The 20,709-nt window shown below is 44.3% G+C and overlaps 1 protein-coding gene across 3 annotated transcripts in view; it reads left to right on the forward strand.

Moving 5' to 3' along the window:
- The window catches only part of LOC141017586 (kinesin-like protein KIF13B), a 38,559-nt gene extending 17,887 nt beyond the window's left edge, over nucleotides 1-20,672 (forward strand). The window contains exons 19-42 of one of the 3 annotated variants that reach the window (XM_073492283.1): nucleotides 908-1,139; nucleotides 1,238-1,400; nucleotides 2,694-2,840; nucleotides 2,982-3,131; nucleotides 4,602-4,730; nucleotides 5,308-5,481; nucleotides 5,656-5,813; nucleotides 6,492-6,624; nucleotides 6,837-6,983; nucleotides 7,168-7,197; nucleotides 7,829-7,928; nucleotides 8,596-8,722; nucleotides 9,003-9,058; nucleotides 9,157-9,275; nucleotides 9,390-9,566; nucleotides 9,675-9,767; nucleotides 10,697-10,849; nucleotides 10,986-11,063; nucleotides 11,653-11,709; nucleotides 11,895-11,988; nucleotides 12,303-12,421; nucleotides 16,223-16,288; nucleotides 17,675-19,046; nucleotides 19,325-20,672. In XM_073492283.1, coding sequence (XP_073348384.1) covers nucleotides 908-1,139; nucleotides 1,238-1,400; nucleotides 2,694-2,840; nucleotides 2,982-3,131; nucleotides 4,602-4,730; nucleotides 5,308-5,481; nucleotides 5,656-5,813; nucleotides 6,492-6,624; nucleotides 6,837-6,983; nucleotides 7,168-7,197; nucleotides 7,829-7,928; nucleotides 8,596-8,722; nucleotides 9,003-9,058; nucleotides 9,157-9,275; nucleotides 9,390-9,566; nucleotides 9,675-9,767; nucleotides 10,697-10,849; nucleotides 10,986-11,063; nucleotides 11,653-11,709; nucleotides 11,895-11,988; nucleotides 12,303-12,421; nucleotides 16,223-16,288; nucleotides 17,675-19,046; nucleotides 19,325-19,575 — 4,325 coding nt within the window. In that variant the 3' untranslated portion in view covers nucleotides 19,576-20,672. The remainder of the gene's footprint in view (nucleotides 1-907; nucleotides 1,140-1,237; nucleotides 1,401-2,693; nucleotides 2,841-2,981; nucleotides 3,132-4,601; nucleotides 4,731-5,307; nucleotides 5,482-5,655; nucleotides 5,814-6,491; nucleotides 6,625-6,836; nucleotides 6,984-7,167; nucleotides 7,198-7,828; nucleotides 7,929-8,595; nucleotides 8,723-9,002; nucleotides 9,059-9,156; nucleotides 9,276-9,389; nucleotides 9,567-9,674; nucleotides 9,768-10,696; nucleotides 10,850-10,985; nucleotides 11,064-11,652; nucleotides 11,710-11,894; nucleotides 11,989-12,302; nucleotides 12,422-16,222; nucleotides 16,289-17,674; nucleotides 19,047-19,324) is intronic. The other 2 variants (XM_073492284.1, XM_073492285.1) reach the window with 2 other exon arrangements.
- Nucleotides 20,673-20,709: the final 37 nt, after the last annotated feature.

The raw sequence follows: 20,709 nt of genomic DNA on the forward strand, positions 1-20,709 counted from the left end.
GGATACATTAAAAGTTTGACTTGTTTATAAATGTGTTTGTTTTTTTGGCAGGGACAGTGCACAGCTTGTTAGCTGTAACAGAGTTAGCTATAAGCTAATTTACATCCGTAGTCCCTGGGCAGAAGACAGGCATAACAACTCTCTTAAGTATATTAAACACAGTTACAAGACGAAACATATTCACTATACAACAGCAACAAAACAACAACAATGAGATTTCAAAACGTCGAGCCAGTACAACAACAATAACAACCAGATTTGTGTCCACAAGTTCAATATTAACCCCGTAATGTTGTATATTTTTGAGGGACAGTGTTTATTGGACTGACTCACAGTAAACTACCGTGTGTGTGTTCATTATATGAAGCAACATGTCACTCAATCACAACAGTGGATGTATGTGGCACAGAAGAATAAGTTACATCAGGCTTTAGACACGCAGGGGATCGTTCCTAACAAGACTTATTATATAGAATAATGATTTATCCTTTAAGTTAACAAGGCCTGTCTTTACATTTGTGTCAAAAGCACAGGATGTCCATCAAGTTACTCCAAGCAGCTTGTGCAAGTTCAGTATTTACCCTCAAACCTTCATATTGTCCAGTGCGTTGTGGTTGTGTAAAGCCTGCAGTGCTCAGATAGAAAACTCTGCTCGCCAAAACAGAGATAATGAGGTAAATATTGGCCTTTTGGAGCCACAGCGAGTGAATCCTGTGAAGCAGTTGTAGCTTATTTGGGGGTGACTAAACAATAACAGACTTAATTTTAGGATGAACTCCTTATAAATGCTGATTTTAATTTAATAAGAAAGACTAATGAACTGGAAACCTCCTCTCTTCCCTCCTCCTCCATCCATCCATCCATCCATCCATCCATCCATCATCTGGCGGCTCCTCCTCCACCTTAGACCCCTTGCAGTCGGTCTTACAGACCCTGGAGAGGCAGCATGAGGAGGAGAAGCGCTGCGCCCTGGAGCGACAGAGGCTGATGTACGAACAGGAGCTGCAGCAGCTCCGCCGACGGCTGACTCCTGAGAAGCCCTCCCACCTCCTGGATGCGACGAGCCTGCTGCCCGGCGCAGCAGCTGCAGTGACGTCACACAGCTCCCACAAACGCATGCGGCGCTGGAGCGAGGACAGGTGAGAAACAACTTTTACTGATCTTTGATGCATTTAAATCTTTGAAGGAGGAAAAGATTGTATAGACTCATTGTAAAACTCGTGTGTTTGTGATTCAGAGAAGCCATGATGACGCGCAGCCTGCGGCGCCTGAAGGAGCAGATAGTTCGGGCCAACCTGCTGGCTCAGGAGGCGAGCTTCATCGCCGAGGAGCTCAACAAGAGGACGGAGTACCTGGTCACTCTGCAGATACCTGCTGCCAACCTGGATGCCAACAGGAAGGTAGGCTGTGTGTGTGTGTGTGTGTGTGTGTGTGTGTGTGTGTGTGTGTGTGTGTGTGTGTGTGTGTGTGTGTGTGTGTGTGTGTGTGTGTGTGTGTGTGTGTGTGTGTGTGTGTGTGTGTGTGTGTGTGTTTGAGTCTAAGAGAGAGAAAACATTTAAAGAACAGCTGCTTACAGAAACAGAAACTTAATAACCAGAACAGCCAAGAAACAAGAAGTCAAAGACCCACCCGCTCTGTTTCACTGTCAGATTGTACGAGCAGGTTCAGGCACTGTGGCGCCCTCAGACAGAATTAAGACAACTGCCCCCCATTTTGACAAATTGGCGCCATTAAAGAGGTCATATGCTGCAAAGTGAAAAAAGTCCACGCCAAAGATAGTTACTCTGTCCCACAGAAAAGACTGCTGCACTGCCTGAAGCCTTTACTTCTGTAACTTATGTGTGTCACTGTGTAACAGACGTTATATAAATATATATTTATATATTTATTATAAAATATTTACACTCCAGTCAGCAGATAAACAGTCACTACTGCTGTAGCGGCGTTATTCTAGATCACACTACCTTGCTTGGCATGACCCGCCCTACTCTGCCTCTGATTGGCTACATCCTGCTGTTAAGTTATGCACGTGTGCAACTCTCACCAAAGATTGAACAGAGGCGAGATGTGTCACTCTGTAGTTAAAACAGAGCGTTCAAGACACAGTGTGTTTTTTGAAAATTAAAGTATGTTACCTGTTCTACTAGGACGCCCAAATAAAAGTATGAACCTGAGAATTAGCATAATATGACCTCTTTAAAAGTATGCTGAATTAGCTAGCAGTCCGTGTTTGCAGTGTACCCATGGATGTACAGATGACTATTAACAGATTTAAGTGCGTTTGTGCATGTTTGTACACGATGGACTGAGATGATAATAACCTCAGGAAGCGAGGATAGGAAGGAAATCACACTGTTTCTAAACTATACGTATCACGTCAGTGTCTTAAGATTTGATTGAGTTTCGATGCCCAGAAGGTCTATGAATTTTTATGCAAATTGCTGCAATCAGGAGCTTAAGTGTTTCAAAGTACCTTAATTGCCTTCTGCCACTGCTGCACCTCTGCCGTGGGGACGTTGATGTAAAGCAGTTTGTGCAGATGGAAGGAAAAGCACTTTGTTATTGAAGAAAAGCTCTGCTGTGCTCTCAGAGTGATAGAAGAGATATAATATACAGAACGTGCTGTTCATGTTCTGATGTGGATTTCAGGCCGACATGAATAAAAGCAGTTTTCTGTCTCCTTCTCTTCACAGCGTGATGCAGTATTGAGCGAGCCGGCCATCCAGGTGCGTCGTAAAGGTAAGGGGAAGCAGATCTGGGCTCTGGAAAAGATGGAGAACAGGCTGGTGGACATGAGGGAGCTGTACCAGGAGTGGAAGGACTTTGATGAAGACAACCCAGTGAGTGAATGATTAGAAAACAGAGAATGTGCTGATGAAACATGAGCCAACGAGCTCAACCAGGAGTTCAGTACAACCCCAAAGTCAAACACGTGATTCATTCATCAATCTCGCTCCATTTCCACTGTTTCTGTCCGACAGGTGATGCGGTCCTATTTCAAGCGTGCCGACCCGTTCTTCGATGAACAGGAGAACCACAGTCTCATCGGCGTGGCCAATGTGTTCCTGGCCTGCCTGTTCTACGACGTCAAGCTGCAGTATGCAGTGCCCATCATCAACCAGAAGGGAGAGGTAGGAGCCCACTGAGTGCAACGGATGAGCTTGTTGTTAATCTTTCACACACGGACGGTTGGACAGTTGAAACTCTTTTTGAGTGCCATGTTTGTTTATTTACTCACATTCTCTTTTTCTTTTGAACCAAGTAGGGCTGCAGTGTTTTATGGACCAATGTAGATGAAGTAATTAAAGGTGCAGTGCGTAGGATTAAGGGGGGATCTAACAATGTTTTTATTGATGTATGATTCCCTGAAACTAAGAACCATTGTGCTTTTGTTACCTGAGAATGAGGTGAGCTTTTATATGTACAGAGAGAGCAGGTCCTCTTCTGTGGAGTCTGCCGTGTTGCATGACCAGCGTCTGTCAGTTCATTGTTACGGTTTACTCTTATCAGTAGTTGCTTTCAGTAAAAGAAACTCTTAGAAAATCCTGATGTACACCAACTACCCAGCACACAACAGCAAACAGACACAGTCCGATACTCTCTGCTGATAATTGAGCATCTAAAAAGAGAAATATTCCCCTCAGCGGAGACAGGAAACAGGTAGAAGAACAGAGAACATTGGACTGAATTCTTCATGTGAATCAGTTTCCAGACGAATGCTCATGTTCTGTATCTGCCAGTAGGAGTGTAACGATACATCGATCTGGATCTATATATCGATTCAATGATCAACGATCCAATAGCATCGATGCAAAGTGAAAACATCAATACATATCGTTAAGATACGCCTTTATTTTGAAATTCCCACGTCTGTGTCACGTTTCCCTCCATGCTCAGCTGCTTTCTAAACAGAGCTTTGTTTTTATTAAAGACAACAGATTGTTTTCCATTTAAATGTCTGGAACCACTGATAAAATAATATTTAAGTAATAAAACTGTCAAATCATATTTTAGTTGCTTTGTGTGAGTTGATATAAATGTAACTGATTGTGTTAAATGGACATATGAGATCATCTCATATCGATCACAGGCTCCTGTATCGAATCCAATCAACATCGTATCGCAGCAGACTTTGTGATATCAGCAAATATCTTATCGTTGTCCAAAGAATCAATATAATATGGTATTGTGATGAAACTTGAGATTTACAGCTGCCGGTAAATAAGCAACAGTTTGACATATCAACCTAAAAGTTAATCACATTTTAGTGTTTCACTTTCAAATAATTACTAATAGTTATTTGAAAACGGGGCCAAAACTTCTATTAATGCAGGTTAAAGACGACAAAATATGTAAAGTAATGACTCATTGCATTTTAAAATGACTTATAAAAGGGGAGAAGAGTGAGCAGATATTTAAATTTAGTAAACATCCAATTCTGGTTAGTTTTTTTCTTTTTACTCAATATGTCAGATTCAGTATTTTATTATTACTGTGACTGGACCGACAGTATGACGATGATTGTAGGCCTAAAAGAAAAACATGCTGACTTCCTGCCAAACCGACTGACCTGTGTGTGCGGCGGCTTGTGTGTGTGTCAGGTGGCAGGTCGGCTGCATGTGGAGGTGTGGCGGGGTACGGAGGGCTCTCAGGAGGAGGCTTCAGGACCGTCTGGCGCTCAGCAGAACGTCGCAGACAGAGAACCACAGGAGCGCAAGCTGGACTGTGTGGTAAGAACACGCAAGTGAAGCTTCGTCCGTCAGCTCATCATGTGATTTAGTTATAAATGAGCCAAATACAAGAAGATATTGAGGAAATCTGAGTCACATTTCTTCCTCTTACTGACGTATAAGCCAGGATCCTACATGCAGTCGTTGTTCAGACTGACCTCAGTGTTTTGCCAGTGGGGAAATATTTCCAGATTAATAATGGATCTGGCAGCCAGTCACACTGTTGTGTCTTCTCTCTGTTGTGGCGTTCTCCGGCTCACTGTACTGTGAAATGTCACCAGTTTAATTAAGTCTGAGTCGGCTTTATATCCTGGTTGTTTCTCGCTTTGTTTCTCTTCAGATGAAACGAAATGAAAACCAAGTCTCTTCTGCTGATTCTTAAGTATCGACCTCAGGCATTTTTCCCTGTGTGTAGAAATCATTTCTTGACTTTAGAGCAGAGCAACAAGGATTTTACAGAGCAACACATCTCTAAAGTGACGTTGTTCTGCACTTAAAATACATCGAAATCCTCTACGGTCGACTGTCTGATCTGCAGCTTTAGACCAGAAGAAACCAGTGTCTCTCTCTCCCTCAGGTGAACATCCTCCAGGCCAATGGTCTGCCTCGCCACCTGTCCAACTTTGTCTTCTGTCAGTACCACTTCTGGGGGCAGGAGGAGCCGGTGTTCATCGCTCCGGAGGTGGAGCCATCCAGCTCGTCCTCCGTCTCCAAAGACCCTCAGTGCACTGTGGTCTTTGACAGCGCCAAGGTAACGCTCTCAACAGCCTCAGAACCGAACCATCTCACAGCCTTTAGCCTTGATATTCTCCACATTCTCACAACCCTATAAAGTTGAGTATACGCTCACCAACTCTGCAAGAAAACCACAATAACAGAAATGAAACAAGAATTTAAATTCCTGTTTAATCTTATAACTCTTCAGGAGCTGTCGGTGCCGGTGTCAGAGGAGTTTGTGGAATTTTTAGCCGACGGCGCCGTGGCCATCGAAGTGTACGGCCACAAGCAAGCCAACCATCGCAGGAACCTGGCACTGTGGGACCTCGGAGTGATCCAGGCCAAGACCCGCTCCCTCAGAGAAAGGTGCAGTGATGCAAACACGAAACAATGAAGTCATCAAGGCTGACTCCAAAAACAACACGAGACAGACAGAACGTTCTGTCACCCGCTGCAGATGCTCCAGGCTTCATACCGCACGCTGTGTTGTTATATTTTATAAAAAGTGAGCAGTGAGGCCTCGTTAACCTGAGAGGACTCAGAAGTTCTGTGTTTAATCAGACATTAAAGGTGCAATATGTAAGAACTGGCATCTTGCCATTAGCTAGTTAGCTCAGCGGTCCACACTGGGAGCTCAGAGCACTGAGGGAGGGTTGCTGTTTGCATCGCCAGCACAGGAGCTTTGGACCAAGAGTGGTTGAGGCTAGCTGGTTAGCATGCAACACATCACATACAAGTCATAATGTCCAGTTTCTTCACTTTCTGTTGATAATTTTGGTTAATTTTAAATGTTTTCAACAAAAATACTTTAATGTTCTGCACATTTTGCACCTCCAGGAACGACAAACATGGTTATAAGTACAGTACAGAAGTCCACATTGATCATGCTGCTCCACAGATAAATGTCTGAGGGTGATACTATAAGGCTAGGTGTCTCGCTCTAGATAAGTCTAGTCTCAAATCATCAGTGATCATAACATATAAAAGCACGTGTTAATATAATGTGAAGCTCTGATCTCCTGTGTGACCACGCTGTCCCTGCAGGTGGAGCGAGGTGACCCGTCGGCTGGAGTTGTGGGTGCAGCTGATGGAGCTGAACGAGGCCGGAGAGTTCGCAGCTGTCGATGTTGTTCCTGCTAAAGACGTCCGCACGGGAGGAATCTTCCAGCTCCGACAGGTATCAGCACCAACACCTTTCTGTTGTTATTCTCATCGTGTGCACAGATATATCAGAATATTATATTTTATTCCAGCTCATTTTTCTGTCTTTGTTTTAAGAAGCTTTCATTCTGAGCTGATGAAACTACTTTGATGTCAGGGTTCAACCTGTGTGACTTCCTTTGCCATATCACTGAATGACTTTCCTCTCCTTTAAATCTCTACCTCAAGGGTCAGTCCCGTCGCATCCAGGTGGAGGTGCGTTCAGTACCGGATTCAGGCACCATGCCCCTCATCCCCGCCTCCATCCTCTCCGTGTCCATAGGAGATGTCAAAATCCAGCTGGTGCGTCCCTCCAGAGGCAGTGAATCACAATGGGTGAGGAGGAAATCAGTCATTGATATTAGTTGAAGAAGTGTCTGACGAGCAAATTTATGAAAATGAAATGACCTTGATCTTTGTGTTTGTGAGATTTATGTGCCTGACGTCTTTCCTCAGACTCCCCCAGCAGCATTTTTATCTGCAGTTTGATTCTTTAACTCTTCTCTCATTAAAATTTCAGGGTGAGGATGAAGAAATGGACAGCTACCAAGTGAGTAGATGATCAGTCACTACGTTTACATGATGTTAGAAAAAGTCGATGAAAACATGTTCGTCCGACTGAAATCGTGCTAAATCGAATTTCTCAAAGTCGGACTAACACACCCAGATAATGCGCTTGAAAGTCGGTCTACTCTTTCGTGTATACGACTTAGTCGGACCTGAACTGGCCTCAGCGTTCTGTGCGTGCACCGCCGGCATTGACCCGGAAGTCATCCATGGCATAAATCCGTAGCAGGACGATGAAGAGTGGAGTACGTACGAAATGTACAGCGCCAAAAAGTCATCCATGTTTTCACCGTTTGCTTCTTAACTTGTTTGGTTTGTGACGTAAAAGGTCGACTGGATGAAGGTCCAGTAGCAACTAGCTGAAACGGTGCATATCGCCACCTACTCTGTCTAAATTAAATCTCCCCCGGTGCTTGTATACTGAGACATTGGCAGTAGTCCAGGTAAATGGCCTAATCGAGCTGTGCTCTGCTGGAAACGTACTGATAAACCTGCATCGTATTGCTTGTAACCGGGGGAAAAACAAGCCCGAAGCTTTGAGTGTGTGTCTCTGATGTAAACTGTGATGTGTGTGTTTGTCTGCAACTGATGTGTGTGTGTCTGCTGACGTGCAGGAGGTGGACCTGGAGAGGATGAGGGGACAGTGGCTGGAGACTCTGACGCAGAGGCAGGAGTATCTGGACCAGCAGCTTCAGAAGATCGTCTGCAAACCAGGTACTGAACACAGCTGTGACGTGGAAGCAGAAATGATTGATCGCAGCGATACTTCTTGTCAGTACGCTTTTTATAATGGTGACGTGTCTTTGCCTCCCACCGACTGGTTCTTCATTCTACCCTTCTCATATTGTGCTGATTAAAATGTGTTTCCCTCCGTGTAATTTACTGCTTCGCCTCATTCAGTTGTCATAACCGAGTGGCAGTGATGTTCAGTTCAAGTCATCATTAATACGAAGCCACAATGAAGCAAATATAGATTCTTTCTCAGCACTTCCTGCAGCACTGCTGCGTGGATGAATGGGAAGCATTGAAAGAACTTAATGATGGTTTATCTGACAGCGATCATAAGTCTGCAGAGAAACACCGACTCTGAAGTATTTGTGAGATGTTCCTGCTTCGGATCGGTCAGAGCTGCAGGTCGTAGGAACTGTTGGTAGTTACAGTGAAGTTTATCAAGTATGGATATGATGAAAATTGATATCAAAACATTAATGTGATTATTTCAATACGCACAAAACTTCAAGCAACAAAAAACAGAAAGAAAAATGAATCAGTCGGTTTTTAATCAGCTGCATGCTGTGTGAAATCAATCATTTGGACAAAAACACATTATTTGTGCATTATTTCTTTAGCCTCCTCCTTCTTTGTGTGTGTGTGCGTGTAGATAAGTCCGAGGACGATGTTGAGAGGGAGTCCCAGCTGCTCGAATGTCGTCTGACATTGACCGAAGAACGCAACGCCGTTCTGGTCCCGTCGGCTGGCAGCGGCATCCCCGGAGCTCCGGTGGAGAGGTGTGTGTGTGTGCAGCAGTTTTAATTTGCCTGTTTGTCATTGTTGTTGCTTTAAAGAACACAATGTTCATGCTCTGGAGCTGCTCTGTAAAAACATGTTGTTAGAAATCCAGTAGTTGCTGAATTCAACCGAGCAGTTGAACTTACCAGCGTACTCTGCAGATCTGATGAGTTGGGTGATAAGTGCTTGGCTTTGCTAGAGAACAGCTGTTTTATGAGTCGTCAGGATGAGTTAACAGAGCTGTTTATTCAGTGTGCTGACGGTGCTGCTTCTCCGCAGGGTTCCTGTCCCTGGAATGGAAACACACATTCCCGTCCTGTTCCTGGATCTCAGTGGTACGATGTTCCTCTCCGTCGTTTGTGCTTGTAATTTGGAAAAATTCCTCTGATGTCTTAAAAACTGCTGAACCTGCTTTCTGTCTGTCTTCCTCCAGCTGATGACTTCCAGTCCAGTCTGTCAGCCCCGTTGGCCGGAGGGCTGGATGCGTTGCTCAGTGGGGAGGAGGAGGACGACTTCTTTGAACTTCATGTTGTTAAACACTACGATCCAGAGGTAAAGTGACAGTTAGTATTCACATCTCACATCCTCTCATAGATCTTGTCTCTATTCTCCAAACCGTAGCAGCTACATGGCTGATGGAGGGAATTTGTTGTTGTTGCGCTCCAGGTAAAGTTGGAGGCTTCCTGGGACTCGACGGTGCACGAGTGCCCCCAGCTGAGTCGCGTGGGGTCGACTGACCAGAGGGTGTTCCTGACGGTCAGGACGGTGGTCCAGCTGAGCCACCCGGCCGACATGCAGCTGGTGCTCAGAAAACGTATCTGCGTCAACATCGCTGGGAGACAGGTGGGTGGCCCCGAGGCACGATGACACAGTGACACGTTCATGTTCTTCCTTACGTAACTGAGAGAAGGAGCTGATCTGAGAACATGTGGTCGTGTGTTGGTGTGGCAGGGTTTTGCACAGAGTCTGCTGAAGAGGATGTCTCAGCGCTGCACCGTCCCCGGCTGTGGAGTCACCTTCGAGATCGTTTCTAACATCCCAGGAGTGAGTACCCGACCAGAACCTTCATCTGTTAGACAGAAAGTCAAGTAAAGCATCACAACAAAATACGTCTGCGTCTGCATATTTGTTTAAAAAATATAAACCTGATGAGCAGAATCAAACACGTCTGCTGACGCATCCATCAATCCATCATTATATTGATTATCTATCAAGGAACATTATGAACAACACATTACAAAAACTGCAGAAAATAAAACGATGACTTCTCGCCTTTTGTTTTGACTTTATTGGAAGGTGACTGAGCAATACGTTACTGTTTTTAAAACCATATTATCACATTTTGTTGTACATTTTATATGTTTTTTAATTTATTATACTGTGAGCTATGAATTAAAGACTAATAAAAAGTCATTTTACTTTCACATCCTCAGTTATTGTAATAATCTGTGGTGTGGCGTGGAGGGTCGGCTGTCGTCTGTTATTGTGAAACCTGGTTTTACATTAGTCTTTAACCAGTAACTTTAACTTTGATACACCAATTGTTCTAGAAATTGACCTTTAATATCCACCTTTTAAAAGAAAGTATGCTTTTAAAGATGTATCTTGTTTAAGACTTGCAGATGTTGGTAGTGCGAGTGGTGAACCTTCCCCAGACTGACATGTTTTATGTATGTGGGCCTTTATCTTCCCTTTATTATCCAGCACTGCTGAATATTTAATGCCGACTGGCTGCGTTCTGCGGGCTTCTTCTTTAAATGACCAGCTGTTCTTCTGTTCTGCACTTGTTTGTTTTGCTGCGATAACATTTCCACAACAGTGCGACTTGTTAAAGACTGTGGCTGTGTTGTAATAATACTTTGAACATGTGAAGGATGCTGAATATTGTTATAAGAAGTCACGTGATGGGCAGAATAATCTAAAACCATGAATCAAAGACTGGAGTTTTACATGCTGTCTCCCTGCTCCCACAGGACATCCATGGTCCAGAGGACAGGGAGATGTTGGCCAGGCTGGCTGCCAGCACCGAGGACGACCAATCAGCTGACAGCGAGGCGGCCATCGAGAAATACCTCCGCAGCGTCCTGGCTGTGGAGAACATCCTCACTCTGGACAGACTCAGACAGGTCAGGAGCCTGAAGCGGTCTTCCTGTTGAAGCCAGTTAATCCTCATCCACATAGAATAAAGCATCCAAACAAGTACAGTAAGATAAATAAATAAGATGCCAGGTTAAATGTGTGTGTGTGTGTGTGTGTGTGTAGGAGGTGGCTGTGAGGGAACAGCTGGCAGTCAGAGGCAAAGCTACCAGACGCTGCCTGAGCTCTCCAAACATCAACCGGGTAAGAGAGAGTGTGTTTCTTTACATTAAAGGAACAGTTCAGGTGTTTTGACAGAAGCTGGTCATGAGGTCATCAGGTGGTTCTGTTGGCTCAAGCTTTGAGTCCTGTGGGCAGAGAAACCTCTGAAACCGTCACACTTTAAACTGTCCTCTGAGATCTCTGTGTGCCATGAAGCTGTCCAACATTTACTGTCATTAACTTAACTGCATCTTCTAACCCGACTGAACTCAACTGCTCACTAACTTTTTTTTAGTCTCACCTGTGTCAGCCTGTCTCACCTGTCCCGCCTGTCTCACTGGTGTTAGCCTGTCTCACCTGTGTTAGCCCGTCTCACCTGTCTCGCCTGTCTCACTTGTGTTAGTCTGTCTCACTGGTGTTAGCCTGTCTCACTGGTGTTAGCCTGTCTCACCTGTGTTAGCCTGTCTCACTGGTGTTAGCCTGTCTCACCTGTGTTAGCCCGTCTCACCTGTCTCGCCTGTCTCACTGGTGTTAGCCTGTCTCACCTGTGTTAGCCTGTCTCACTGGTGTTAGCCTGTCTCACCTGTGTTAGCCTGTCTCACTAACACCTTGGCTCTAACCCTCTAACCAGCTGTCAGCCAGCAGTCTGGAGCTCTACTCCTCCACTCATAAACTCAATGACTTCAAGGTGAGACTCATTTATATCCATGTATTCATCATGTTGTATTTATCATAGGATTTTCTGTGTATTTCTGCCTTGCGTGACTGACTACATGTAGTGCACTTCCCTCTGGTCACCAATAGAGGCTGCTAAAGGGCAGAAAGGACTGAAATGCTCTATTAAGCCACATGTGTTGGATGTTGTGTGTGCAGGGCTGGGAGAGCCACCAGGACCTCTCTGTGGTGCCTCCTCCATCCAGACGCACACTGCCCAGCTCCATATCCCAGAACCTGAACCCAGAGACGGGTACGCCTGATTAAACCTTTATCTCCTAATGGATTCTTTCTCTGCCTTTGTTTTATCTTTTCCATATTCGCTGCCTTTGATGTCATAAGCTCTGTTTTTGATTTGGCCGCTGGACGACTGTATCTGTGCTCTTGCTTGTGAATCTTAATGTTGTTTTCTTGTTTTGCCGACACACGTCTCAGTTCCCGTCCTCCCGCCTCAAAAACTTAATCTTTTCCTACTTTTCTCTTCTTCCTCCCGTCCTTGTTTTTCTCCTCTTCTTCTTCTTCTTCTTCTTCTTCTTCTTCTCTCCGCCTCTTCGTCCTCGACATCAGTGCATTCAGGCTTTGCTGCGTCTTATCTCCCTCCAGTGAAGGCCGTACCCCAGCTGCTCAAGTCACTGCTTCCTGGCGGGAGGGAAGATAGTAAAGACCAGACAGCTGTCCATCAGCAGGTACGCTCACTCAGCCGACTCACAGCGTCTCTGGATTTTAAAGCTTTGTGTTCTGCTTCCTGTCTTATCAGGGATTTAAAGTTTTATGTGCATCGCTGCGGCGTGAATCTAAATATCCCCTGTACTCATCAGCAGCTCGTCCTATTTCTCCCGTTGCCATGGAAACAGAGCTTATGTAGATGGAAACACAAATAATAAATAGATAAGAGTGTAAATGCCTCGGTGCCCAACGTGAGTGGTTTTTTGTCAGAATAGAGGCGAGGACAGTCATCATAAACAAGGAATAAAGACAGTGTAGAGCTCGTCAGGCTGCTTCCAAGTACACAATGATTTTTATTTAACTGGACTTGACTTGGGTATGGTGTTCTGGATGGTTTTGATTCAGGGTTTCTTGGGCTTGACCCTTTTGAGGGACCTAAAGTCAGGATGTCGCGTCTCAACCATCTCGACCTTTCAGCATTCTCCCAAACGTCTGAAGTAGACGGGGGCTTGTTTTGAAATTTGAAACTTTGACTACTTTTATGTTGTTTACTGCAACATTTAAACTGTAAAACCAGACAGACCATAAACACAATGATGAGTGGTCTCCATTCACGCTGTTAATGACAAGAATATTTTACTGATTAAACTGATTTTTCCACTTCAACCAAACAAGGCCGTAAAGGATTTTGAAAAGATGTTATTTGCAGCGTTGGCGTGCAGTCGAGCTCGTGCACGCTAACGCTCAGCAGCTACAGTGAAGATCTTGACATGACAGCATGTAAATAACGTCTTTTCAAATGAGTTCGGGAAGTCGGTTCTTCCCGAGACATGGATTACACCGGACGAGCTGCACGGAGCCGGTTTATTTTATTCGTCTGAAGTTGTTTTTTCCGTTTTAAAACAAGTCCCCATCTGCTTCAGTTGCAACTCTGTTTTGCTGTGAAGCTCCAGGAATGTTTTCTTGGACTACGAAACTTAACTCGATTTTCTTTTTGAGTAGATAATGACTAAACCTTCATTGTGAAATGATTTTATCCTTGAAGGTCTCATTTGTTTAAAATGGGAACATGGACCCCTGCAGCTGATTCATCATGTTGCAGCATGTAAATCAGTTTGAATGAATAAAACAGTCCTGTTTTTTCCCCATTTAACAACAGAACCATCCAACAGTAACAAACTGAAGTATGGAAGTGCTGCCAGCTCAGTTTGACTGCTAATACAGTTAAATATATAACTGAAGTAGTAACAGTGCTCCAGGACTTGTGTTAAGAATAAACACAGTTGTTACTCTGAGTCAGGACTTGATGTTGAATCAAGTCCAGGTTAGTTGAGCAGCGGTTCAGACTGAAACCATCAGCACGCAGCGTACAGACGTTAGATGATTGACGTGCCGTCTGATGTTTGAGACTCCACAAACAGCCCCCACTGAGACCGGAGCACACTGTGTGTAGATGAGGGTTAATTAGGAGCAGGTGAACATTACGTCGCCCCCGCTCCTCAACCACCTCCTCATCCACTGATCTCCAATCATGTGCCATCGAGACCCGGGAGTCTGCGGCGTCTCACTGCAGCCAGACACTACAGCATCTGATTTGACTGATTAGCACCTTGAGCCACGGAGGGAAGCTAATCAGGGAAATCACGGGGCCCCGGTGTTTGGTAGAAATGGAAACCCGTCAGGCCTTGTTGGTGCATTGTTTGAGGCCATCGCTCTAATTACTGCTGTACTCCTCCCTGCCTGCCACAGATGTTTAGAAAGGTCAAACACAAAAACAAAAGCCTGGAGGATTGTAAATATTAGCAGGGTGTTGAAGTGAATCGGATCAGTGGACTAAAACGTTAGAAACGTCTGGTGGCCGCCATGTTGACTCCCCATCATGGTTCAGATGTTATCTACAAATACTTTACTGAAGAAGTGAAGCGTCTCTGACCTGATCAGTGGAATATCTTCATTCATGGCTCCCAGAGGATGAATCCTCATGACTTTGGTGATTCCCTTGTTAGCAATAAGTGAAGCTGTTCGAGGCGGAGCTGCACGAGGGCAGCAAAGGGTAAAAAATGTGACCCGGTTTTACCCAAATCACAAAATGAAGGTCTTAAGGTGGGTTTTCGTCAGTAATCCTTGAGCTCCGGTCCCGAGCGACACTCTGGCCGGTGTTCCTCTGTATTTTATATGAATCCGTGGCAGCGTCATAAAGTAAAGAAAGCATTTATTGGATGAAGAATGTATATACGTCTCTGAGTGCACGATGAGTCATCAACACTTTTAATGTGTTTCCAGGAAGTTACAAACTATAAAATATCATTCAGACTACAAAACAGCGTTTACCACTGTTGGACCTGATTCTGACGTGTAGATGACGACACTTTCACAGCTTGAAGTGAAATAACTTGAAAACTATCAGATGGATTTCTATGAAGTTTGATTCAGACTCTCACGTCCTCTTAAACCAAATACCTGCAAAAGTATTGACATTTCCATCAACCTCAGCGTTACGTTGCTCACATGTTAACACGCCGAACTAAAGTGGTGAATGTGTTCAACATCATACTTACAACTCGTATTTTCTACTGTCAGTGTCTCAGTTATGGCGCAGAGATGTAAACTGTACCAGGCTTTGGCAGCTTCGGCTATGATTGTTATCAGATTTGTTAAAAATGAAAAATATTAATATAATTCAACATTTTGAAAGACTTTTAAAATAATGTATTAATAATAATAATTAATAATTTAATTTTAAAGTCCATATTAAAATGATTACAGCCAATCTTGTGCATCTGTTGTGTTGTGTTGACTTACAGGTTAACTGTCCTGAGCCAGAGCGGGCTCGGGTCGATGTGTTTGACCTGCTGTCTGATGGTAGACGTTGTGTCCACGTAGGTTTGACGTTCTGCTCATAGAGACCCGAATCAAACCGCTTCATGTTGAGTGTAAATCCCCTCAGAGAGTGGTGTCAGTCAAACAATCATCCTGATTAATATCCTGTGACTGGCACACACACACACACACACACACACACTTTATTAAAACATCTTAGATGAGATGTTTTTATGACCCTCTTCAAAAACTTTGAAAAAGCAAATGATTGAAATGATTCAATCAGCTGACGGATCGTACTCGATGTTTAAAGCAGTAACCAGAATACTGAATAAGGGATAAATGATTCTGGGTGCAATTATAATTATGGTGCAATTATCCTGATTGTTTTACCGTTTTACTATGATTATCTGTCTGAGTGATCTGATGAACAAATATTTTTATTGCACTCTGCATCTCATATCAACATCTTGACTGCTAATCGCTACAGTCAAATGAATATTTGTCTCCTTTCTGTTCTGATATATTGATTTATTTAGCTGATTGTAAGCACCAGTAACATATGTCACTGTAGTTCTGATGTATTGTCACAGACGACCAACTGGCCTAGTTAGATATCCTAGTTTAGTACAACGTGAGGCTGCCAGAGGAAGCAGTACTGTATGATGTTGAGCCTCCAGTATCCGTCATCTTTTTACAATCTTGGATTAACTTTTCTGCCTACAGGCTGTTTCTGTCTTACTGTCACACTGAGCTGTGTAATTCCCTCGCCGCAGATAATCAACACTCCACGCACACTGTGTAATGAACAGGTTCAGAAAAATCGACCGGCTTATATTTATTTTCTAATCTCCAGGTTGAACTGGACTGAAATGACGCCGAGCAGCTCGCGATAGCATCTTGAAATCAGCTTGACAACCATTCGGCGCTAATTTACAGATTTTCAGCTTTATGTAAAATGTCATTAACTGAACATCTGTTAAATTCTCCTCCTGTTGCAGAGTTTGCCTCGCATCATGGTGCAGTCAGCCAGTGTTGAAGAGGGCATCAGCAAACAGCAGCAGCCAGTAAGTTCTCTAATCCCAGACGGTGTTACATGTCTCTATGTACCAGGACCGCAGGGACGTACGGTGTGGGTTTATCTGACACTGTGGGGTTGGTTTCCAGGACCGTCACCGAAACTGACCGAACGTGCCGTTGTGATGTCACAGCTTGTCTTGTTTTGCTGTTGTTTCTGGAACATCTTAGTTCACGTTGCTCCGGTGACGTTATTTTAACTCCCACAGCAGCGACTGAAACCACATCTGGAACAAGCCGATGTGGTTGAGTAGGTGACGTAAAGGACTTTCACTCAGGAGACCAGATGTTTAGATGATAAGAGTCAAAACATAAGTAAACAGCATAATAAAGTTCACTTATTCTGTTCGTGTCTTTACAGTTTTCTGTCACTGTGGTTTAGGGAACTAAAACACTTGGTTAGATTTAGGGAACTAAAACTCTTGGCAAGGTTTATTGATGAAAAATGATGGGTTATGTTTAGGGACTGAAATACTATCACATTTATGCAACAAAAGTACTCTGTTAGGCTTAGGGAACTTCAGTGCTTAGGTTTAGGTAACAAATATAACTCGGGTACGTTTAGGGAACTAAAATAATCAGTTAGGTTTAGGAAAAAAATAGTTTTGGTTAATTGACCTTTTCACAACATTAAACAGGTGTTTAAAAGGATAACTGCTCCCATGTGTATACTTAGTTTTTTTCCCCGGGTCGCTAAGCTGTTACTAAAACATGATTGGTCAGGTTCAATGATGGCCCCAGAGCAAAGTTTTATCAGGATGTTCTTGAGACAACACCAGAAAGGCAGCAGATCATACATGTGGTGTGATGGTCATTATCAAACTTGCTGGGTTTGGTCATATCATATATTTGTCATCTTGGAAAAGGATGCACATGCAGCAAAGACCTTTTTTCAAAGAAATGGCTCAGACAGAAACATTTCATGCTGACATGGCCACAACCAAAATACTTGCTTGTGAACATAGTGGAGCGTTTCTGTGGCTGAAGAGCCAGTTATTACCTCCAGAGCTGGTAGAGACGAAAACATTTGCCAGGTTGACACACAATCAACTCTTTTGTTTTTGAAGCCTCGATGTTGCCAAAAAAAATTAGGCGCAGGTTTAAGTGCATTCTGATCAGTCATTCGGATCCACAGAGCAGTAATCTAATTCCTACATAAATGGTTCCTCGAGGCAGTTTTATGAGCCCAGTTGTATCGGTGGTTTGGGTCTAAATCTGACTTTAAACAATAAACAAAAGATGAGTGTGAGTCTGTTTCATGGTAACTGTGGGAACGAAGACTTAACTTTGGAGAGTGACAGCGTTTGAGATGTGAATTCAGCCTTTTGTTGCATTTTGAGTCACAGATACCTTTGTTGCCATCGTTTCCTTCTTAGGTTCCCATAGAAGAAATCATTCCTCCGGACCTCCTTTCAGAGAGCCCCAGGTCCGTGCCCCTTCCACCGTCAATCATCCCCGAGTCCGAAGACTCCACACCAAGCCCGACTAGCGAAGCATCAAGCGGATACATCTCGACTAGCATATCTACAGCAACACTGTCAGAAGTCTACACACTGAGCTGGGACCTGCCTCCGTCATCCGGCAGCAGAGCTGACGGCTTTGAGGTGGTGCCAGATGAAGAGGACATCAAAGTGACACAATCTGACACTTATCCTTTTCTTGTGGACCAATCAGAGCCTCGAGAGTCATTGCTGGTTTTTAACGGTGTGGTAGCTGAAGAAAGGACTGACTTGCCCCTGTCCAAACCAGACGATACTCCATCAGATACAAACCAGAGTGGACAGGAACCAAATCATTCTCCATCAGTCCAGTCGAAGGAGCAAGGAGAGCCAGATTCAGTTGCAGAGTCAGACTTCTCATGCCAGACCAAACAAAAGCAAGTCTCATCAGTCGACCATATTGCAATCGAACAACTAGACGATTTGGAGCCACTTACAGGAACATCGCTACAAGATGATGAAACCAAACAGACCGACATTTCACAAACAGAAGACTTAAAACCAGAGATCCTGACAGAGGAACTCCAGCTAGCTGCCATAGACGAGACAGAGGCTGAGCTGTCACTACAACATGATTCACAACCGTCTGCAGAAGGTCCTTCTGAAGCTATAATCCCTCAGCCACAGCAGCCCGAACAGGTCCAAATAACCTCCGATCCTGCTCAAGATCCAGCTCCAGACCTGATGCCCGTTGTTCCCGAAGTATTGGTTTCAGCTCCTGCCTCTTCCGGCGATCAGCCTCTTGTTTCTTCATCCGAGGAACAGGAAAATTCTGAAGTCTTAAATCCAAGTGGCACCTCCATCCCGACTTCATCCTCCTCCACAGATGAGGTCCAACAGGAAGTACCTGCCAGCGCATCTACAAAAGCCACCACTGCTTCAGATCCTTCACCGCCCAGTGTTCAGTCCTCCAAACCTGATGTGTCAGTGGCAAACCCCTTTAAGATCCAGAAAGTCAAGTCTTCAGACCTCAAGTCCTTTCAGCGTATTCTGAGCGAGGAGGAGAAGCTGGTGCAGGTCGACCGGGCCAGCAGCCCCGGGGCAGGACTTCACCTCTCTGTGCCGATGGAAAGCCTGGAAATTATCTCCGACACTGAGGAAGGAGACGATACCACCGTTGTTCCTGATTGGTTGAAAGAAGGGGAGTTCGTGACTGTGGGGACCAATAAGAGCGGCACTGTCCGTTATGTTGGACCCACAGATTTTGCAAAGGGTACCTGGGTGGGAGTGGAGCTGGAGGTACCAGCAGGTGAGTAGAACAGGGCCCTTCACATGCATTCTTGGATTCTTCACACACTTCATGCTCGTGCCCAATCCCAATACAACCCTTGCCCATCATTTAGGCCTACCCTTAGTTTTGCATGTTCACGCCTCGGGGTAGGGTGTCCCGATTCTTGTTGGGGTAAGGTCCCATCTCATAAGTAGATATTTTAACCCCTCAGAACCGAGTTGCACGGGGGTAGTTGAGGGGTCGAGGTTCTGTCGCCACTCAGAATCTCAAACAAACCTTTCTCTGTCTTTCTCCAGGAAAGAACGATGGTTCGGTGGGTGGCAAGCACTACTTCCACTGTAACCCTGGCTACGGCGTGCTGGTAAGGCCAGACAGGGTGAGCCGGGGAGGTGCTAAGCGCCGTCGCCAACAGCAAAAGCGCCGTAGTGCCAACCTGTCCGGATCCAGCCCGAACCTGGCAGCTCTTACTGCTCTTGCCAAAGGCGAAGGCGGTGGAGCGGCACCGGGACATAGCAGAGGAGAGAACCGCAAGTCGTGGAACACTTAAGAGGCTCAGCATCTGGTGAACGGCACCCAGCAGCTGGTTTTTTGTGATTGTAGGGCAAATTTTCATAAAGAGTGACGGTAAAGTGTTTTATTTGGGCAGAGCTACTGCAGGTTTCACTGTGTCTGGTCCTTTACTGTAAGTTTGGGTCGTCACGAGTCATTTAATGCTCCTCTGTTGGGAAAGGGAACCGCTGTACCTTTCAGATTTTCACCATCTGTTGACGGACTTCATGAAACAGTCGCGGTCAAACGTTTACATACACTCGTAAAGAACGTGTTCATCATGTCGGTCTTCAGGTCCAGTGATTTCTACAGCTTTGTCACAGAAAACCTTCATGAAGTTTGGTTCAGTAATGAATTTATTACGTCTTCTGTAAGTGAATGTAAACTTTTGACCACGGCTGGAGACTAAATGTTGTTTTATCAGGAAATGTGAATGTTTTTGTAGGTATCTATTGACAAGTAACTATTTGTAATTATTTTTATTTTAAATGGTAAATGACTCATTTTGCTGACACAACACTTTAATGAGCTCATGTTTCTGCTGTTATGCATCGACGTCCAAGACTCGTAAATCACTTGTACCTATTGGTACGCTTTGATCGGATGCAGGTGTTTTATTCTTGTGCCTTGAATTATTACGACTACTACTCAGTAAATGTGCCTTAGTGATAAACCATCGAACTCTGTGCTGCTGGTGGGATGAAAACCAGATTTATTTTTGAATGTGTATTTCTACTGTTTTAGAAAATTTTTTAAAAAAACTTGCACTCCCTTTTCGTACAAACTCTTCTGGAGGTTTGCAACATTTTCTGATCAGCTTTCGTCTTCGAGCAAGTTTTTCCAGATTAATCGAGTGTTTTTATTTCACCAGCCAGTTTTGAATCATGTCGTGTGTGTGGGAACCTGTTGACTTGTGTGTGACGAGGATACTTGAGGGATTGTGTTGGTTGTCTCAGATACTTTGTATCATGTGTTCACGTTGATCTTTTTGACTGCCTGACTGGTTATTTATTTTAAAGATGAAGACATGATATTGATAATGAAAAAGCAAAATCAACTTTTTATATGAAATAAATTTCATCCTGCTGTCATCAACCAACGCGTGATGAATCTTGTGTACAGACATTGATAA

This window comes from Pagrus major, chromosome 22 (genome assembly GCF_040436345.1).
Source record: "Pagrus major chromosome 22, Pma_NU_1.0".
NCBI lineage: Eukaryota > Metazoa > Chordata > Actinopteri > Spariformes > Sparidae > Pagrus > Pagrus major.